At 30.3% G+C, this 18,765-nt stretch overlaps 1 protein-coding gene across 2 annotated transcripts in view; it reads left to right on the top strand.

The window, feature by feature from the left end:
• The window catches only part of LOC113402200 (leucine-rich repeat transmembrane neuronal protein 2-like), an 85,400-nt gene that overhangs the window by 56,936 nt on the left and 9,699 nt on the right, over positions 1–18,765 (top strand). Inside the window, exon 1 of one of the 2 annotated variants that reach the window (XM_026642390.2) lies at positions 6,275–6,364. The exons of the other annotated variant lie outside the window; for it this stretch is intronic. Coding sequence (XP_026498175.1) covers positions 6,333–6,364 — 32 coding nt within the window. The 5' untranslated portion in view covers positions 6,275–6,332. Of the gene's footprint in view, positions 1–6,274; positions 6,365–18,765 lie in introns of those variants that run through there. 2 annotated transcript variants of the gene reach the window in all.

Raw genomic sequence — 18,765 nt, 5'->3', positions numbered from 1 at the left:
TTCTTTTGCGGGTTCTTTTCAGGTCCGAGGTGTTAATTTCTGAACCGGTGGTATATTTTTGACTATCAAAAAGCAAGTGTAATCGCTTCCATATTAAATAAAGATTTTGACTTTGACTATCTTAGATGCTCTCGTTAGAGATGTTCTATCAACCGATCTATACATATAAGTCTGAGTCAGCAAAACTCGTGAAGTTTATATTCAATCTTAAGCGAATTATTGAAGCGTTTTATTGGTTATCGATTTAGTAAACTATTAGACATTCAATCTTTGGTGCCAGTTACTATCATCGAAACCGCTTACTCAACAAAGTCTTTCAATTTAAGGAGTTTAAACTCGACTCAATTTTACTAACTAGGCTCACAGTATCAAGTTCAATTTATTCCTCTATCTCAATCAGATTAATTATCGCTATCAGAGTTCAAAAATGCTTATAATGTTCATTATATAATTTTATTATTATAACGGATATATTTTCATTTTGAAGAAAGTAATGACAATGAAATTGTGATGAATTTGTATCTTTATTTGCTCATCAAATACATATCCTGCCCGTCTTACCTATATACTTAAAGGAAATAAGTAACAAGATATGTGCAGTATATTTCCTTGTCATATTTCATCGATTGTCGACCATAAAGAAAATCAATACTCAATACTCAACTTCAATACAAAACAAACAGCCAAAGATAAAAAAGTTTTTAAGAACTTTAACATAAAGTTTCAATACGCATCATCTAAAAAATTAATAGGTTTCATATGACGGAAATTACTGAACATGTTCTTATAAAAACCGATTAATAATTACATCAACATATCTTTCCGAATAATGTGAATTTTTTGTAATATATTTTAAAAATTACAATGAGTTTTCGTTAGAAATCAAGAATTTAGATATCGCTTAAAATCGAATTAATAACTTTCGTTCTTTGATCCGTCACAGTTTCAATGTTGACGATTAATATTATTAACTATCCAAATTAGCTTACTCATTTTAAACACTATGATTTTTTTTGTTCATTCTAAACTTAGAGTAAACTAATTTTTCTGGCTGTTAGTAGACTATTTTTTTATCATGTCATGATGTGTTTTAATCAGAATACCAATTAACTTTATATTTTTACTATTTCACGTGTTTTATATATGTTGCATGTACCAAACTTCTTTAACACAATGGTATAAATATGTATAGTTTATATCAAAGATTTTTTTTGAGGAAGTCTATAATCTCCCTAATTTATTGAGCAAGAGAGCAAAGATGGCCTAGTGCTTAGAACACGTGAATATTACCTGATAATTGCAAGGTTCAATCCTTGTCAAGCATCACTAAATTATCATGTGCTTAATTCGTATTTTTATTTAATCTCGTGCTCTGCGGTGAAGGAAAACATCTTGAGGAAACTTACATTTGTCTAATTTCAAGGAAATTTTGCTACATTTGTATCCATCAAAGCGAAAACATAAGCTGATCTCGCTAAATGTAGGTTAGTTATTAATAAATAGACAGCTCGTTAAGGGTATTACATTGATATTAATCAAATCAGCGACTCTTTAACTTATGCAATTGAAAAAAGATATAATTATATATATAAATCTTCTGTATGTGTGTACTGAGCTCCTCCAACGATTGAACCAATTTCAAGGTATTTTTTGTGTGTATTTGCGATAGGGTGGATAGAGCTTAGATTGGACCTTGTAAGTGACGTAGTGATCGGTTAGTCAGGACGGACAGCTACAAACAAAATAACTGTATAGTTTATTAAAAAAAATTTAATGAAAATGCTACAGTTGTATGATTAAAATATTATGGCGTATTATTAGTAAATAATAATATTTACAGCTTTATAATTAATATTTTTTACTTTATTTATTTAATAAAATCAAAAGGAATTCAATGGAACAATCATCAAATTAGTGGACCGGCATAAACTTGGATCCTTCATAATCCTCGCTCTTAATCTTCCCTTCCTGAACCTAATCCCGTACCATTATAAGGAATAATAATAATTATTATTAAACCGTTTGCCTCTTACATATGTATTGATCATGTTTATGTGTAATCAAACATAAACATTTGTTACAAATTTTTAACATTAAGAAACACAGTTCTCAATAAACTCTGGCTTATACCAGAAATAAGAAAAAAATTTCAGCCTGCAGGTGACGGCCTATAACTACCCATTATTTTTTAAAAATCTCCTTCGAACTTAGCAGTCACTTTTGTCCCAGATAATTAACATAAATAGTTATATATTTCTTTTACAAACGGCAAGTAGGTTTTCTAATTAAATAATAACTATTCAAATTTATATTGTAATGTAAAATTAAAGTTGAACGTGATTGAGTTTGATGTAATTTTATAAAGTATTGAGGTATTTTCGTTAAACGGATGTACCGTTTTTCATTAAATGCAGTTCGTTAATGTGTAATCCAATATTAGCCACGACTCAAGTGATGGAAATAAGAGCTATCAGGAAAGTAATTTGTCAAAATCGATCATTCTGCTAACAAGTGAACTCACTTATGTTCGACATATAGAATGTATAATTTCTTAGTAACTTGTACTCTCATGAATTGTAAAAAGTGTTTTATAATTCTTAATATAATAAATAAACAATATTTTTATTAATATACAACTACGTTTAAAAAAACAGAGGTATAAAATAATAACTCTAAGAATAATGTAAAAACAAACTTATAACAAATAAAAAATCTAATATAATATATAACATATTTCTAAACCTGTCATAACTTGCTCGTAAATTTGTAACGAAATCCAGTTCCTTGTAAATGACCATAAAAAATGGTCTTAACAAACGATCGTTTAAATGGCAGGCAATTTTACCGACAGTACGTAAAATTATTGATCCTTTTAGATCTTATCCTAAGCGGCCTTGTTCTGTGATCATGTTTGAATTAAAATCAATTTGTTTGCATAAGGAGTTTTTATATAACTTGATTGAAATAATTAAATAAAGCGTTGTGTCTTAATACATTACTTGTATTATTATTTAAAACAGCAATGTTTAGTATTGTTGCATTATACTTTGAAGGGGGTGTGAGCCAGGGTACATAATAAACAATAGCACGTACAAAGGATATAACATCTCAGTTTCCAAGGTTGGAGGCGCTTAGTAGTAAGAAATGTTTAAAATTGTTTAAAATCAATGTTAATGGACCTTAATGGACATTGGTGTAGACGGTACATGAATTTTATAAAAAAAGTTTATAATTCATTATAAAAACTTAATTCATTATAAATAAGACATTATAAATAAATTAAGTTATAACGAACGTTATTGAGTGAAAGTACTCGAATGATACGAGTTGTTCAATAACAAAATTACCCGTGAACAAATATATTATAAATTCAACGCTGACCGGCTTAATTTCTGTTGGCTTCATCATGTCAACGGATTTCGCGCAACCATTAGCATTGCTGGACGCATAGTTACCATTAAATCATCCATTATTTCGCACGGTGCATTAATTTGCATACATTGTTTTCTGCCATAATGGTTAACATTGGCGATTTGCGAGCGATGAGTTAAATCTATAAGGTGTTTGCAGCCAGTGCCGATAATTTCCTACCAAATTATAAAGAGTGATGCGTGCCCGCACTTACTTGCCAGTTTGGAAATACATAAATTTAATCGTAATAAAATCTGTGAAATTTATTGAAAAATATACTAAACGTTTTCTTTTTAACAGTATTTAATCAAAAATAATAATTTCAGTTAACGACATAAAATACCCAACAAAAATTATATAATTTTTCATCAAAATGTTTATATATATTTTTTAAATTTTCACGTAAAAACTTTTTCCATTATAAAAATGCATTAATCGTTAAAACTTTCAGGATATTCGTTCATATCGCCCCTACTGTTCAAGTTTCATTATCTAAGAATCCAATTTAACTTTTACAAAACTTGTTTTCCACAAAGATGATGTGCAAACTGCGGGTTGCTGTTTCTTTACGTTTATTTAAATTTCATAATTTAGTCAATTTAAGGTATTCGTTATGCGATCAGAAAAGGCCGTGTGCTTAAACGGCCTATTAATCATATAAACCTAAATGCCCGCAGCAAACTTCACCTTGTTATTTAACTTGAGAGTCCTTTGTAATTGAAATCACGCGCCCATTGAGACTTCACAAGCAAGCTTTACAAAATAAAGCCATTGTTCGGCTCGCGGCTACTTGTAAAAAAAATATACAAACATTTTAAATATCACCTAAGAAAGCCAAGAACACAGATTCAACATATACAAATATACAACACTGATCAGTAAGTCCTACAATTGTATACGTATCAGTCTCTATTGATTTTTATTCGCATTAAGTATCTTATTCCCCTAAGAACGAATGTCCTTGTTGCCTTTTTGACGTGAGTAACTGTCAAAGGAATTCAAAGGATAAATACGTCTATGAAGCAATTAGAGATTGTGAATTTGAACTCATAACAACCAACTCAGAACTGTTATAACGACGTATTATTACTTGATTATTATCTACGTACTTTTGCGGCAATATACATATGTATGTTGGTAGTGAATTACGGAATACACCATTCATTTCAAAGCATTGTTCGTTACATTATGATGTTTGTATTCAATATTTGAAAATCGGTATAATTGGATCAGCGTAATTTCCTAAAAAGATACGATTGATGATGTCGGCTCATATAATAAGTTTTTTTTTTCTCTTCAGTATCAACATCAACGTCAATACTAAGAAGAATGTATCTACACTTGTGCCCTTTTAGTTATATATCCTTTCAGTAATGGTACATAATAACGCTCAAGCTAATTTGTTCATCACCAATAAAAATAATATTAAAGGTGATTAAAATGAGGATGAGGATTAAAATGAAATGTCCAGAATCTTTCCTAGTTAGTAATAAAACGTAATAAAGCGTTAATCTACGCATCACGATAAACGGTGAATGTCATGGACGTAGTAATCGCTTGTGAATCTTTTGAATATCATGGCGACAGTACTGCACGGATGTAGACGTTTAACCATCACTGCATTATGATCCTTATTGTAATAGCCTTAAGCACTTGAATTGTATAAGTATATCAATGTATGAACCCATTGTACAAATACTCAGAGGGATTCCATATTATAGACAGCTGCGTAGAATGCTAGTGTAGGGTCGGGTTGGAAGGACCCCAAAATGGGGTCTGTAATATAATGGTGACGAGATTTGCGACCTATTTAAAATGAGCTACACTTTGATCGTGGTTTCGTTCGGGGTTCGTATAATTTATATTATATTATCAACATTATTTAGCGAATTATTGATTTTATTAAGACCGATTTTGCGATCGTCAGTTAACTTTTATGTGCAATATTAATTTGACGATTTGACTATTTTTGTGTTATAAAAATGTTTAAACGACAATGTCTTTAATAAGGTAATAAATAATTAGTTATTCATAAAATTTATCAAAGTAAAATTAACCTGAGACTGTTTTAATTAAATTCGCCTAATTATATTAATATTACAATTATTAAAATTAAACATTTGTTTGTCAATAATGTACAAACAGTTATATACTGTATGTTAAGAAAGGAAAATTGCTCATGTACTCGTAAAGATTTTTTTATACAATTGTAATAAAGTTCTATCTAACTTGGTATTCTAAAATATATAAGTATTCATTCAAACGATAAATATGATACGTTCAAATCCTGAACGTTAAGTTTTTAAAATACATTTAAGTAAATAATTACCTATTTTAATATATTTTTTCGCCGAATAAATTACGGAGTTTCACTTTTCAAACATTAGAGCGACACGTTTTTCAGTTATATCTTGCCTTTATTTAGCACAGTAAGTCAACCATGTGTTAGCAGTCTAGACTTTCCCGTTTAAAAGGCACCCATACTCGGCTAGACCACAGTTTCGTGCCAAGTTTTCGTATTTGAAAATTAGCTTGTAGATTTTTTTGTTGGTTACATATTTGAATTTAATATTATAATTCACATACGGTAGAGTAAATTCACGTATTCATAATTATATATATTAAAATAAATCCGTTCCCCCGATTGTAGTATTCTTGAGTGTTTATAGAATTTTTGTTTCCTAATTTTAAATGTCAAATATTTGAAGATTATTTTAAAATAATTATATATGTTTACGTTAAATTTATTTTTTTAAATTGTTATTTTATTGTCAAATCTGCTTTTCGGTATTGGGGATCGCTGAATACAGTTTTGTGTTTAACATAATGCGCGCGCGCAGACCGTACACTATGACACCCCGTAGTTTGTTAATTAGTCGCCGTTACAACGTCGAAGCGAGCGGATATAGTGTTGTGTAGCAATGTGTAGTGTAGGATACATATCGTTTTGTAGGTAAGTTAGAAAGATTTTTTATGTGTTTAAAAATATCACTAAGTTATTCTTGTAAATATAGAACAAGCTACTTTTAATTTCTTGTCTGATATACAGGAACAAGATTTTGATTTGATAGTAAAAAATTAGGATTCTTCTTTGAATCTTAATCAACTACAAAAAAAACACACTTAGAAATATCCCATTTGCAAATTCTATATAGATTTCAAACCACTTTTAATTCATAATTACCGGTCACTTAAGATTGGAAATAATTAATTCAGTTATGCTTAAATCAAATGATTATATTTTATATTCAGGGTAAAAGCGACGGACATCCCAAGAGCTATTAATATCGACAACTTTACCGACCACATTTGTATTCACAAGAAAAATCACCGCATTCTTCGATCAAACCGAACCGGCAATCCTTGCTAGCTTTACGTGTATAGTTCGCAACGTTACGTTACGTTAGCGCAAAATAAAATATTAGATTCACGTTTTATTTTCCGTCAGTGCCAAATATAGAATCACCTCATATCGTATATTTTTCATATAAATTTATTAAAGAGTTAAATACCGGATTTTTTACCCATTTATTACAAAAAACTGAAAAATTACAATAAAAACATATTTGTAAAGCGTTCACTAAGAAAATAGTTGCTCAAAAATATATGCTTTAAAAAATATATAGAATATCGTTAGACAAAACAAATTAGCGTACCTAAGGTCATTGACTTATATGTTTATTAATTTACCGAAAATCCAAAATTTCAGTTTATACACTCGCGTTGCTTGGAGTGCCGTCTCAGTGCGCAATCTAATTTTTAAGCTTTTTCTATTTAGTCAATATTCTCTTTACAACTTATTCTGAGTATAGTTATATTGATTATGATATTTTACGTATTCCCCTCGCCAAAACAGCGTCGCAGCTACGGACTAAGAAACAAGTACATGTTTTAAGTATGGTTGACACGTGACAGATGTTTTTAGCGGATAGATAATGAAGTAAGCGCCAAGAGCTTTTGAACGTTATAAAAATAAAACGAAAGGATTTCACAATAAATAATTATTAATTAAAATAATTATTAATTTTTATCTCATCTCATTAAGGCACGCGTAAAAGGGTTTTCCACTGAGAACAAGAAAAGAGTCTGTTCGTGTTGAGTTAACTTATATAGTAAATGTAATGAAAACAAAAAGTAAGATGAAGTAAAGTTAGATACATTTTCTTTCAATGTCTTAAAAGTGCGAACAAATTTAATGTAACTTATATAACAAATATTTCAAGAGCCACACTTGGTTTCATTAAAATGGTTATTGTAGCTCCAAGGACATATTATATCTGTACCTACGTGTACCTTTGGTGTATCTCATATACATTTTGTGTTTTTTTATTTTATTTTAGTGTACCTACATGTTTTTGTTACCAGACAGCATCATAATTTAAGTTTGAGGACCGTATGCAATATAAATGTCTGTCAATATAAGTCAAGAAATTGACATTGCTTATCTCGAGTTTGGAAGTTACCGGCGCTTACACTTCTATGCTGCGAAAAAGACGTATAGCCACTAGTTTTACGCCACAATTATTATCTCCGGTTTTGTCAGATTGCAATTCCATTAGTTTAGGAGAATGAGGGAACAGTGTGCACTCGATCCCTCCCAATTTACGTTTCTTGATCTCATATTTTCTTCTTATGAATAACAACATTTAAGGAATGCATGTAGAAGCAAAGTCTTAAAATTAAACTCCAATTATAATATAAAGTTAATAATGAACAACAGCCACAAATAGTGTTAAAGATGCACTTACTAAACTTTTGTATAAAAAAATACCATAAAAAAGTTAATGAGTCTGTCATAAAATAGACCGAGGGTTCGGAGCAATTACATTTCTACGAACTACTGAAACTGACGGACAGTTCGGTGTAGCGCGACGTAGTTTTGACACGAAAATTTTATCGGGAACAAGTCGCTGACTTGATCAACCTGTATGAAGCTTTTTATTTTTATTGCACTTTCAAAATCCAATTAAAATGCAAAGTGAGTGACTGTACCAAAAATAACCAATAAAAGTAATCTTGTTGTGACATGACCGCTGCGAAAATTGTAACGAAAAACGCTGACTCCACGTTTGTGCAATTACGTCAAATATATTTTTATATTTATAATATATCTCAGTTTATATAAAGATGAAATAATAAATGTAATAATAAATTGGCCAATTAGTCTACCAAGTACAAATCCTATTTAGAAATGCTTTAGTTAGACCGGCTTAGCACTACAGTATGGGTTATCGTATTACACAAACTCATCCCTTAGCTGGTTCTTACGACACATATAAAACCAACGCTCTGGGGTACGTAATATGCCTTAAGCAGATTTAATGTAACAATTGGGTTCTATCCATAGTAACATTATGTCCTAAAAGAAGAATAAAAAAAAAATGAATTTCTAGAAGGGTCATGTAAAATAAAGATGAAACGAAGGCAAACGCCTACAAATGTGTTCCAGAGATAAATAATAATGATAGAGCTTCCTCAATTTAACCCGCGGTCATTTTTTATATTATTCTCATTATCCCTACGGAATAAAAGCCTTATTTTATATGAACACATAAAATGTAAGTCCATTCTTGAAATTTGAACTAAAATTTAACGTCTTGCTGAAACTTAGTTCTTGATATGTATACTGTATAACTTAATGACAGTTTATCTAGTTACTTGTATAATGCTACAGAAAATAACATAATACAAGCAACTAGAAAATTAAAATCTATCAACGAATAAAATCCGTTTTGATGTGTGAGTGAGCCAGTCTAATTACAGGAATTATGGACATAACATCTCTGTTCTTAATGTTCGAGGCACAATTACGATGAAAAAAATTGTTAAAATTACTTGCGGCGCCAATTTCAATGAGCAGTGGTGACCACTTACCATCAGATGGTCGTATGGATACCTATGAATTATAATAAAATAATTCTGACATATAATTAGGACATAATTTACATAATTTTTTATTACAGACACTTAGTTTTATATGTATTGTTGTTATCATTTTTTTTTTTTTTTTTTTCTTTTATTTTCCTACTCTCAGTCTGTTTAATGTTATATGTGAGAACTGTTATTGGCCTAATAGTTATTAAGTATTAGTTATATTTGTTTATCAACGGCTGTACGTTCTCGAATTAAATAAATAAATAGATTTTGGCATAAGTACTTTTTATTTTTATATTTTAAGTACTTATCAATTATATTTGCGTATAAAAGTAATAATGTAATTATACACTTGACAATTTACCTTTACTTACCTTTAATACTTGTAAAGAAAAGTAGTTTTCTATTTAACGGAGCACCGAGCGCAATGAATTTAATGATAGAACCATTCCGTTCTTTTCAGATTAATTTATCTTGTTTTTTTTTCCACTTCTTCAGTGTCGTTGAAAGTGACGTTAATTTAAAAAAATATATTTAACAACCCAATAATCTAACTCAAGAAGTTTCGTATTAGTTTAAGGCTTAACCATTTTTTAATAAAATGTATCGTAAATAGATTAATAAGAGATAGAGAAAAAAAATTGGGAGAGAGAGGGATAGATATATGGAATAGTTTCACGTTTAATAAAGATCTAGTGACGGTGTTAGAATGAATAAATAAAGGAGTTTCTTATGTAAATGCAATTTTGAATGTAGTTTCTACATTGGTCATTTCATTTGCATAATACTTTGTTTTGGTGAATATTTTTTTATAAATAGAAAGAGGGTATAAAACTGTTTGTAAAAGAAATTAATACAACTTCATTCAAAACACGTTTAATCAGCACAAAACAATCAGCTTTGTTTTACAGTTCTTGTAATGCGATGCGAATGTGTTAGTCTGCTTAATATACGATTAAGTTATTAAAGGTTGGTTTAAATTATCAACTCTATTGGGTATCTGGGTATATCTGGGTATGACGTCATGAGCGAGTGCGAGAAGTACTTTTAAATCGACAAATGGTTGTTCATGAAATTCCGTAGGACGACAACTCATATCCTGTAGCAACGTGTATGATATTTTATCTCCGGAAATGAAAGATTTTACGGAGATAGTCCAAAAACTATAAATGTTTAAAATTTTCGGCACATTATTTTATTGTATTTATTTTCTCAAAATATTTACTAATAAATCATTTCTAATATTATAGGATTGGTGTTAGTTTAGTTATTATGAATGCAATAATGGTTCCAACTTTTTGCAAAAAGATATTTCAAGTTCTGAAAACTGCTATACATTTAAGCCCGGAAAATACAAAGCTAAAATCTAGCTTATTATGAAAATTTAAAAATCCAACCTATCAAATCAATTCATAATTATCGATCCTATAAAAAGAAAACATGAAGACAATAATACGATAATATTTGTTATTCCTACAATTTCTACTAAACAAAGTCCCAACAACACATTTGATTATGATGTCACGTAACTACAAAAGCATGTAAAGTTGCTTATCTCGTGAGAATAAAGTGCACGCCACTATCGACCTTATAATCAGAAAAAATAATTGTCATTTTCTCATGAAATTATTGAGGGAATAAAGGTTTGTGTTTCGATCACCATAAATTGTTTTCAAAGCCACCGCGTCGCCACCTTAGTAGATAAAGGAAGTATATTCCCAAGACGCGACTTTTTACCGTCCATTGATAGTAGGGTCAGTGACACTGATATCTCAAACTGAATAACAATGCTGTCTGGATTTAAACCGACTTTATTCGAGGGATAATATAAAACTCCATTTCATCTTGAGCGGTAAAATCAGGTTAAATAAGAAAGATGGTGATGAAAATATAAAAAAAAGCAAATATCTTTTGTCACAATTTTATTTAGAGCTTTGTGAATTTGATTCGATTCATTGAATTTTTTTTTTGTTTTTTCATAAATATTTTTCAAGTAATAATATAATTTCGATCCTTATACTAAATTTTCCTTTAATTAACATTAATTGGATTTAAATTACGACTTTTGAATATCCCTCGGGAAGATTCTGAACTCTCACTAAGTATACATTTGATATATTATAATAATATTTCATTTGCAGAATTGCGGAGTTGAAATGATTTATGTATTACGAGACTCCCATTTTGTATTTCTTTCAGAGGCTTCAGACTTGGAGAATATTTTATGTAAAATTTTGTAAGTGAAGTTAAATATTTGTCTCGCAATAAACGTTTGAATAAATAGGCATTTACTGCTTCTCTCATTCAACTGTTTAAGACTTGGAACAGGTGGTAGCTTAGACAGGTATTTAAGCTGTATTATGTTTATACTTTTTATTTAATATGTGTATGGTAAATTAATAGCCAGGATAACATATAAAATCATCCTGTATTCATCATCCATAGATATTGGCGGTGAAAAAAAAAGCGTAATTATTCCATACTTCGCCGTTGCATCTCTTCATTTCGAGCTAAGCTTTTATGTCAAATGTCTAATATAATTAATTTCTTAATAATTTAATAGTAAACGTAATATCGTAAATGAAACAAAAATAAGAATTGAAATCATCTCACATAATAGAGCTTGTACATACAATTCTTTTGAATCCTAAAACTAGTAAAACTTTGGTTAATCAACTCATCCATAATTTCTACACGTAGTAACTTTAAGTATGAGGAAAGGCCCGCTTTATTTGGCACGTGACCGGCTAATTACTTATACGATGTGCTAAAGTTGTCGGCCAAGTTCGTGTCAACTAAAGTCAGTCATTTACGACGCCGACTGCTGCTGAATGTCGGCCAATTTCTGCGCCTATATCAAATGAATGTTTTAATGCTGTGTAAATAGTTGTTTTATACTCATTGCTTTGAGATCGGTTCACGTAATGTTTGATTACGCGAGCCGTTGACATTTATAGTTTTTATTTTATAGTTTTCGTTAAAAGCTCGATTTGACGTATATTTAAATAAAACGTGCAAATGTCTAGAATAAGTTACGATAAAGTATCATTATCATTGTAAAATGTTTAACGTGCGCTTCGTAGTTTTAATGCTATTGGCTAAAGTTATCCAAGCCGGGCTTGTAAAATGCAAGAGCGCGCATTAACACAGCAATAGGGACGTCGCAGTATTGCACGCTACGCCCGCTAATCCCGGTGGATTTGCTAGGAATCCGTGTTTGCAGAACCATTGCATTGGATACATTAAGACACGAAACTCGCTTCAACGGATAATAATTAATTTGTACATTTGTTATATTCGAATAAAATATTTATATAATTTCTGTTTCAACGTGATAAGCGACGTTGTAAAATATTGCTATAGAAATCCGCTTTTATAATATCAGAAAATATAAATTTTTGAATAATATTTTTATATATAAATAAACAATAATGAATAATAATAATGATGGGCTGTCCGTTAAAAGGGAAGTCTACATAGATTAAATTGTACATAGAAATTCGTAATAGAACGTAAGTGAGCACTAAGAAACGATTTTTCAATATTCATCTTCTCATCTCGTTTAATGGGGGATGAAAAGACTAAAAGATACATGTTATAGGGTTGTAAAGTATATTTGGAAGTACAGCATGTTTGATGTTAAAATACTGAAGACAATTTATGCTTTAAAGACAGTTTTACTTCATTTTGTTGATGGTTTGATATCCAATCGTTAAATTAACATTTAAAAAAGTTATTTAATAAATATTAAATAGAACAATACGAGATAATCTCTCTAAAATATACAGAAATAGATATCACATCTTTATCTTCTTAAATAAACTATTAAATTCTTATTATATATTATATCATTTATGATAAAACTAGAACAGTATATTCAGCTCCTTTAAATAATTAATGCAAACACCCATCAACGTAGTTTGCATTTTACTATGCAAGTTAAACGTTAATTAAGCGCTTACAAAGTGATACAAAAGGAGTTCCTTTTATCCACTTTAGTGTTCGAGGACATGCCCATCAAATTACAGTTATACGACCGACATTAAGGTATCTCATTGAGAATTCGGGTGAGCGAAGAATCGGTGCTTTATGAATATAGGCCTAGCGTACTGCAGCGGGTCCCGCCTGCATTATTCATGCATCGATCTATCTAATAAATATTCATACTAATATTCGTGACGGAAAAATAATAATAAAAGGTACTTGGATGTTTAAGAGGCGAGCTTAAATCGAATTGGTGCTCTTTTATGTAAGCGAATACTGATTGGAGGATTTTAAATAACGAACACTCCACATATCAAATTGCGCATAATTTCTGTTTTTAATATTATTATTATTTCACCATACTCATACAAAAACCTTTGTTCAACGTTGTGGCTAGTAAAATTAAATGATAATTATACTATTGTTTTGTATTTCGATGGTTTTAAAGTTAATCTCTCTTTGTTGATCTACCTCTATTGCTACGTTAAATATACAGACACTGATCGGTGATTATAAAAAAAATATATATTAATTGAAAATTTGCAAAATTTCTAGGTAAGCTGTTACCCTTTCCTAAAAACTCTTAGAAGAACGATAGTCGCTTGAGATTTTCCGGTGCCTTGAACAAAAATGTGATTTGTCTGGATAGGAAGTTGTCGCGATCAACGGAAGGGATTCGGGGTAACGGGTATCCGATGCCGGCATTACTCGAAAACTTGCCACTCGTGTGTACTCGGAATACTTTTCTGAGTGGTCAAAGTTAATAGAACCGCAACCGTCTAAAAGTATACGTTGAAAAAAGGATAAGTACATTAATTTTGCTTGTGATGGTTTTATGAATGTTTTTCTATTTAAACTCAGCCTACATACGTATAAAACTCTAGAACGTGTTTGCAGTATAAATAGTTTTAGCAGATGAGCCTTTTAAAACTTACCTATTTCTGCTGGTTTTAGCTATTTCTAAAGTGAAAACGAAAACATAATCGAAAAGAATGATTATTTTAGTCTAGAGCTTTATCTTTGAGAAACTAATCAGTTTTATTGAGATTACGATCAAAAGAATTTCATTGATTCCGAAGTACGATTTCATAAAATTAACAAGATTAGATATATATGTATTACTATATAAAAGCAATTTCCGGACTGACAGTATCAAAGATCAGCTTAATATAAGATATATATACATATATAATTGGAAGAAATTTTCATTTTGTGAAGGCATATTAAGAAAGTATGTCGCGTATTTTTTATCAGGTTTAGTTTAGGGGTATCCTTGAGCAAATTGATATGTTCTAAGTATTATGTGAAGCAATAGGAAAGATAAATATTTGACTTCATTTTTTGGCTTACAAACGTGTTGCGAGCAAAGCTTTGAAAGCTATAGTTTGTTTAATAATTTTTGCATTAATATATTTACTATTATGCACTATATACGAACATTAGTTTTTTGAGAACAATATTAAAAAATATAGGTCAATGTTTTTTCTTTTGTTGAGGAAAGCTTTATTTTTATTTAAGTTTCAAAGAAATATAGAGGATTATGTTTCACAAATTCACTTTACTCAAACTTCTGTATAATAGTAGTATAGAACTTTCAAGAATTAATTTAATATTCATATCTTATATCTACTTGCTATAAGAATTGAAGTTTGTTGTTGAGCCCTATAACATTATTTTTTTATGTTTACAAGTCTTATCTGTATAAAAATTATTGCATGAAATCGATATGCAAATTTCATTTCCTTCTTAAATATTCTTAAAATACCGCTGATAATATATCCTTAGGTGCTAGGTTCGAACATCAGGTTCTATCAATAAAAACATTATTATTGAAGATGTCTTCCTCAAATTTTCTATAAGATTGTTTGTGCTTAAATTGTTTACCTTATAGACTAGATTTTTCTATCGATTACCAGTTACTATTTGCTTAAATTATATTAATTTGTACATATCTACGTTCCCATTATAAATTAAAAAATTGCAAAATTAAAAAAAAACCTTTTACACAACAAAAACAATAAGCATAGCAAATTTAAAAGACTGTTAAGAAGTTACTTGTACTAGGCGAACCAATAATAAACGTTGACCGTTGAAGCACTATTTCAGCACGTCAATTAATAGTTGCACCTTGCGCAATGTCAATTGAATTCCAATTTGTACGTTGTAAACGTACCGCCTGAAATGTTACTTGAAAAAGAGTTTCTTTCAATTATGACAGCTTTTGACAAACAAACGCCACAGCGAATAGAAAGAGCCCAATCAAGTAAATCCAGCTGCGTCAGAATTAAAGACAAATGCATTTGTTTAGGCAATATTTATTTATGGGTTTATCTGTGAATTCTGTGGACACGGAAACGTGTATTCTAACCCAATTGCAGGATTAAGTATGGACAAGTACTATCGAGTTATCATGGGATCAATTTGTGTTTATGTTGAAACGCGTCGCTGCCCTTGGTCAGTAAAGTAATATACTGCAAGGAAACTATGCAGTCATGGAATATGCTCGAAATATTCTCCTAACGTATAGTATAGGTCTAAGACGTTTGCGTAGCACTGAGACGTCTCATCGGATATAGATAAATAAGTATATTGTTCAATTCATGGTTTATTAAAAATGTGATCAATGCGATAATCAAAATCACACAAAAAGCAATCATTCCAAAAGAACGTTACAACAATAATCATTTAACGCACGTGAAAGTTCTCGTTTATTCAAGAGATTTTTACAAATTTCGAAACCTTTGACAGGTTTTTTTTTGTTTAATTTATTTGTAAACTGACGACGTCTGATCGCACTATTTACATTTGTTTTTTTTTTAAATACAGCGGCTCTCTACGTGTACAGTAACTTTTTTCTGCTCCCTAAAGTTTTTTTTTTTGAAAACATAACAATTTAATAAATTACAATCAAGAATCTTCTTTATTTTTCTGTACATCTACGGCTGGAGCTCCTCAAAATGAGACTATGACCGATTTTTTATGTGCAGCGATCGTCCCATAATCACTGGGACAAAAATCGGCTTACGCTATTAATATATAAGAAGAAGATTACAATAGTTATCATGATATTATTTTAACATCAAAAGGACAAACGTCAAAAAAAGAATGGAAGGATACCCCTATTAAAATACAGAATCTACGTAAGACTGATTTCAACATTTCGTGACTGAGATAATATGATGTGAGTTCTTTCATAAAAACATTGTTATTAATCTTGGTATCTGAGTCTGAATTAAATAATGACGTGAAGGAAAATTGCCGGGAACTTGGATTTATGTTCTTTAAACAGGTTTCAAGTAAATAGGTTATATATACAGTTTGATTTAAAAAAAAATATTTGTAATAGCAGGCTCTATAATGATTGCTCGGTGCTATTTCACTGAACAATCCAATTAACCCGGAGATAATGAGTTTGTATGAAACCGATCTTAATTGTTTTTATAGTCTTCAGTTTAATAGTGAGCGTACTGCAAAAAATAAACCATAATTTTATCACATTTACTCGAAATATAATGGTTTACTATTTTAGCAAACTAGAAATATTCCGTTCACATTGCATAAAACATAGAGCTAAATTGACTTCGGTCTACACAGGTATTTACACTTGAAGTTACGTAGCTAAAGTACGAGATCCGTTTCCGTACGCGCTTTTGTTACGTTATACATACGTATGTATAAACCTGTTTGCGTTTACAGGAGGGTTCCATGTTTTATTTCACAATTAGTGTCATAATATTACAGTACGAACGGTAATAAGTATAATTGTAATTTATATTATTCATATTAAAGTGTTGATAGCTTAGTCCAATGGACTAGTGAATCTTCGTCGGCGGTTGAAACTGAGAACCACTTAGTGAGTTTGTAATGCTTGGCAGTGATGGAAAAGTGAGAAATCCGGAAGTGTCGGATAAAGTTCTGTTAATCTACACCTCTCAATAATTCTCTATATTATATTCTATAAATATAAATATTATAAAAAAAGTCGCTTTCTGCCTCCGCCTAAAACTCCGCTTACTTTCTTCTAAACTCAATGCATTTAGATACAGTTTTAATTAATAAAACGTTATTATTGTATATTTGTAATAATGTTTTGATCAACTTTGGCCGTAACAATATTTCTCAATAAAATTACGAATCAACCCAATTAATTATACATATTCCTCATTTATGACATTCTTATATAAACTACTAAATACACTTGTTTAAAGATATACTCTCTGGGTCTAAGTGAAATATTCAGGGGGAAGTATAAGATTTATTTTAAAAGTGTATTGTAATAATCATTAGGATAACACAGCGCTTTAGCGCTTCACTGCGATAAAGAGACAACGTTAAGTCCCCACTTATCGGTGTAAGGAAAAGAAAAGTCACAGTGAAATAAGCGTTTTGCTGAGTATAGTGTACGTTTAATTGACATCGTTTAGACGACGGAAAAATTAATGAACCGTTAAGATATATAAATAACGATACAATTTGATTATAATATAATATTTGGGCGCATTGCTTTATTTTATGTGATTGCTAAAAACATTTTTTGATAAAAATATTTTTATTTACAAAAGAACTTCATTTTATCTCATATTGTATCCAATTATTAATAATTGTATTTACTTGGTGGTAGTGCTCTGTGCAAGCCCGTCTGGGTAGGAACCACCCACTCATCAAATATTCAACCGCCAAACAGCAGTTGGTGGTTGAATATATGATTGATATATATGTTCTGTTTCGGATTGAAGGACGAGTGAGCCAGTGTCTACAGGCACAAGGGACATAAAAACTTAGTTCCCAGGTTGGTGGCGCATTGGTGATTTAAGGGATGATTAAAATTTCTTACGGCACCAAAGTCTTTGGCGGGTGATGACAACTTACCATCAAACTAAACAAACATCAAACATCTAACTATTTAAATTAACTAACTATTGAATAAGTATAACATCAGAGTATTTAATGAAACTTAATTAATCAATAAGTCTCGTAAAAATATTCAAACATTCGTTCAATTGAATTGGATGAATGAATGTGTGAATATTTTTCCAAATGAGTTGAACTTTAAAACAGTTGGCTTTTGCGTAGATGTTTCTCCCATAGTCTCATCAACGGACAGTACGTGGCGTGGAATGAATTAATTAATATTACATTATTATTTCCGATAATAGCGTACAATAAATATAACAACCAATGCAAAGCACGCTGAGTATACAAATAAAAGATAACATCATAGAAATCTTCGTCAAGTTTTGAAATATCCAGTTAAAAAGGGACAGTTAGAATTTGAAAATTCAATTTACTGCAGCACTCTAAAATTGCATCCAGTAAAATCTGTCTAGGTAAATAATTACTACTAGCGAAAAATCAACCGGCTTGCAATTATTCGTATTGTTGTGTTCCGTCGTTTGGGGTTCCAAAGGGAGAATCACTGCTGTATAATTACATTCAGAGTTATAAATGTTTTAGAATAAACACGAATGATAGTTATTTGTATACAGCCTTTTAAAA

This window comes from Vanessa tameamea, chromosome Z, assembly GCF_037043105.1.
Source record: "Vanessa tameamea isolate UH-Manoa-2023 chromosome Z, ilVanTame1 primary haplotype, whole genome shotgun sequence".
NCBI classification, from domain to species: Eukaryota; Metazoa; Arthropoda; class Insecta; order Lepidoptera; family Nymphalidae; genus Vanessa; species Vanessa tameamea.
The sequence above is the reverse complement of the archived record's forward strand: the minus strand, read 5'-3'. Positions and strand labels throughout refer to the sequence as shown.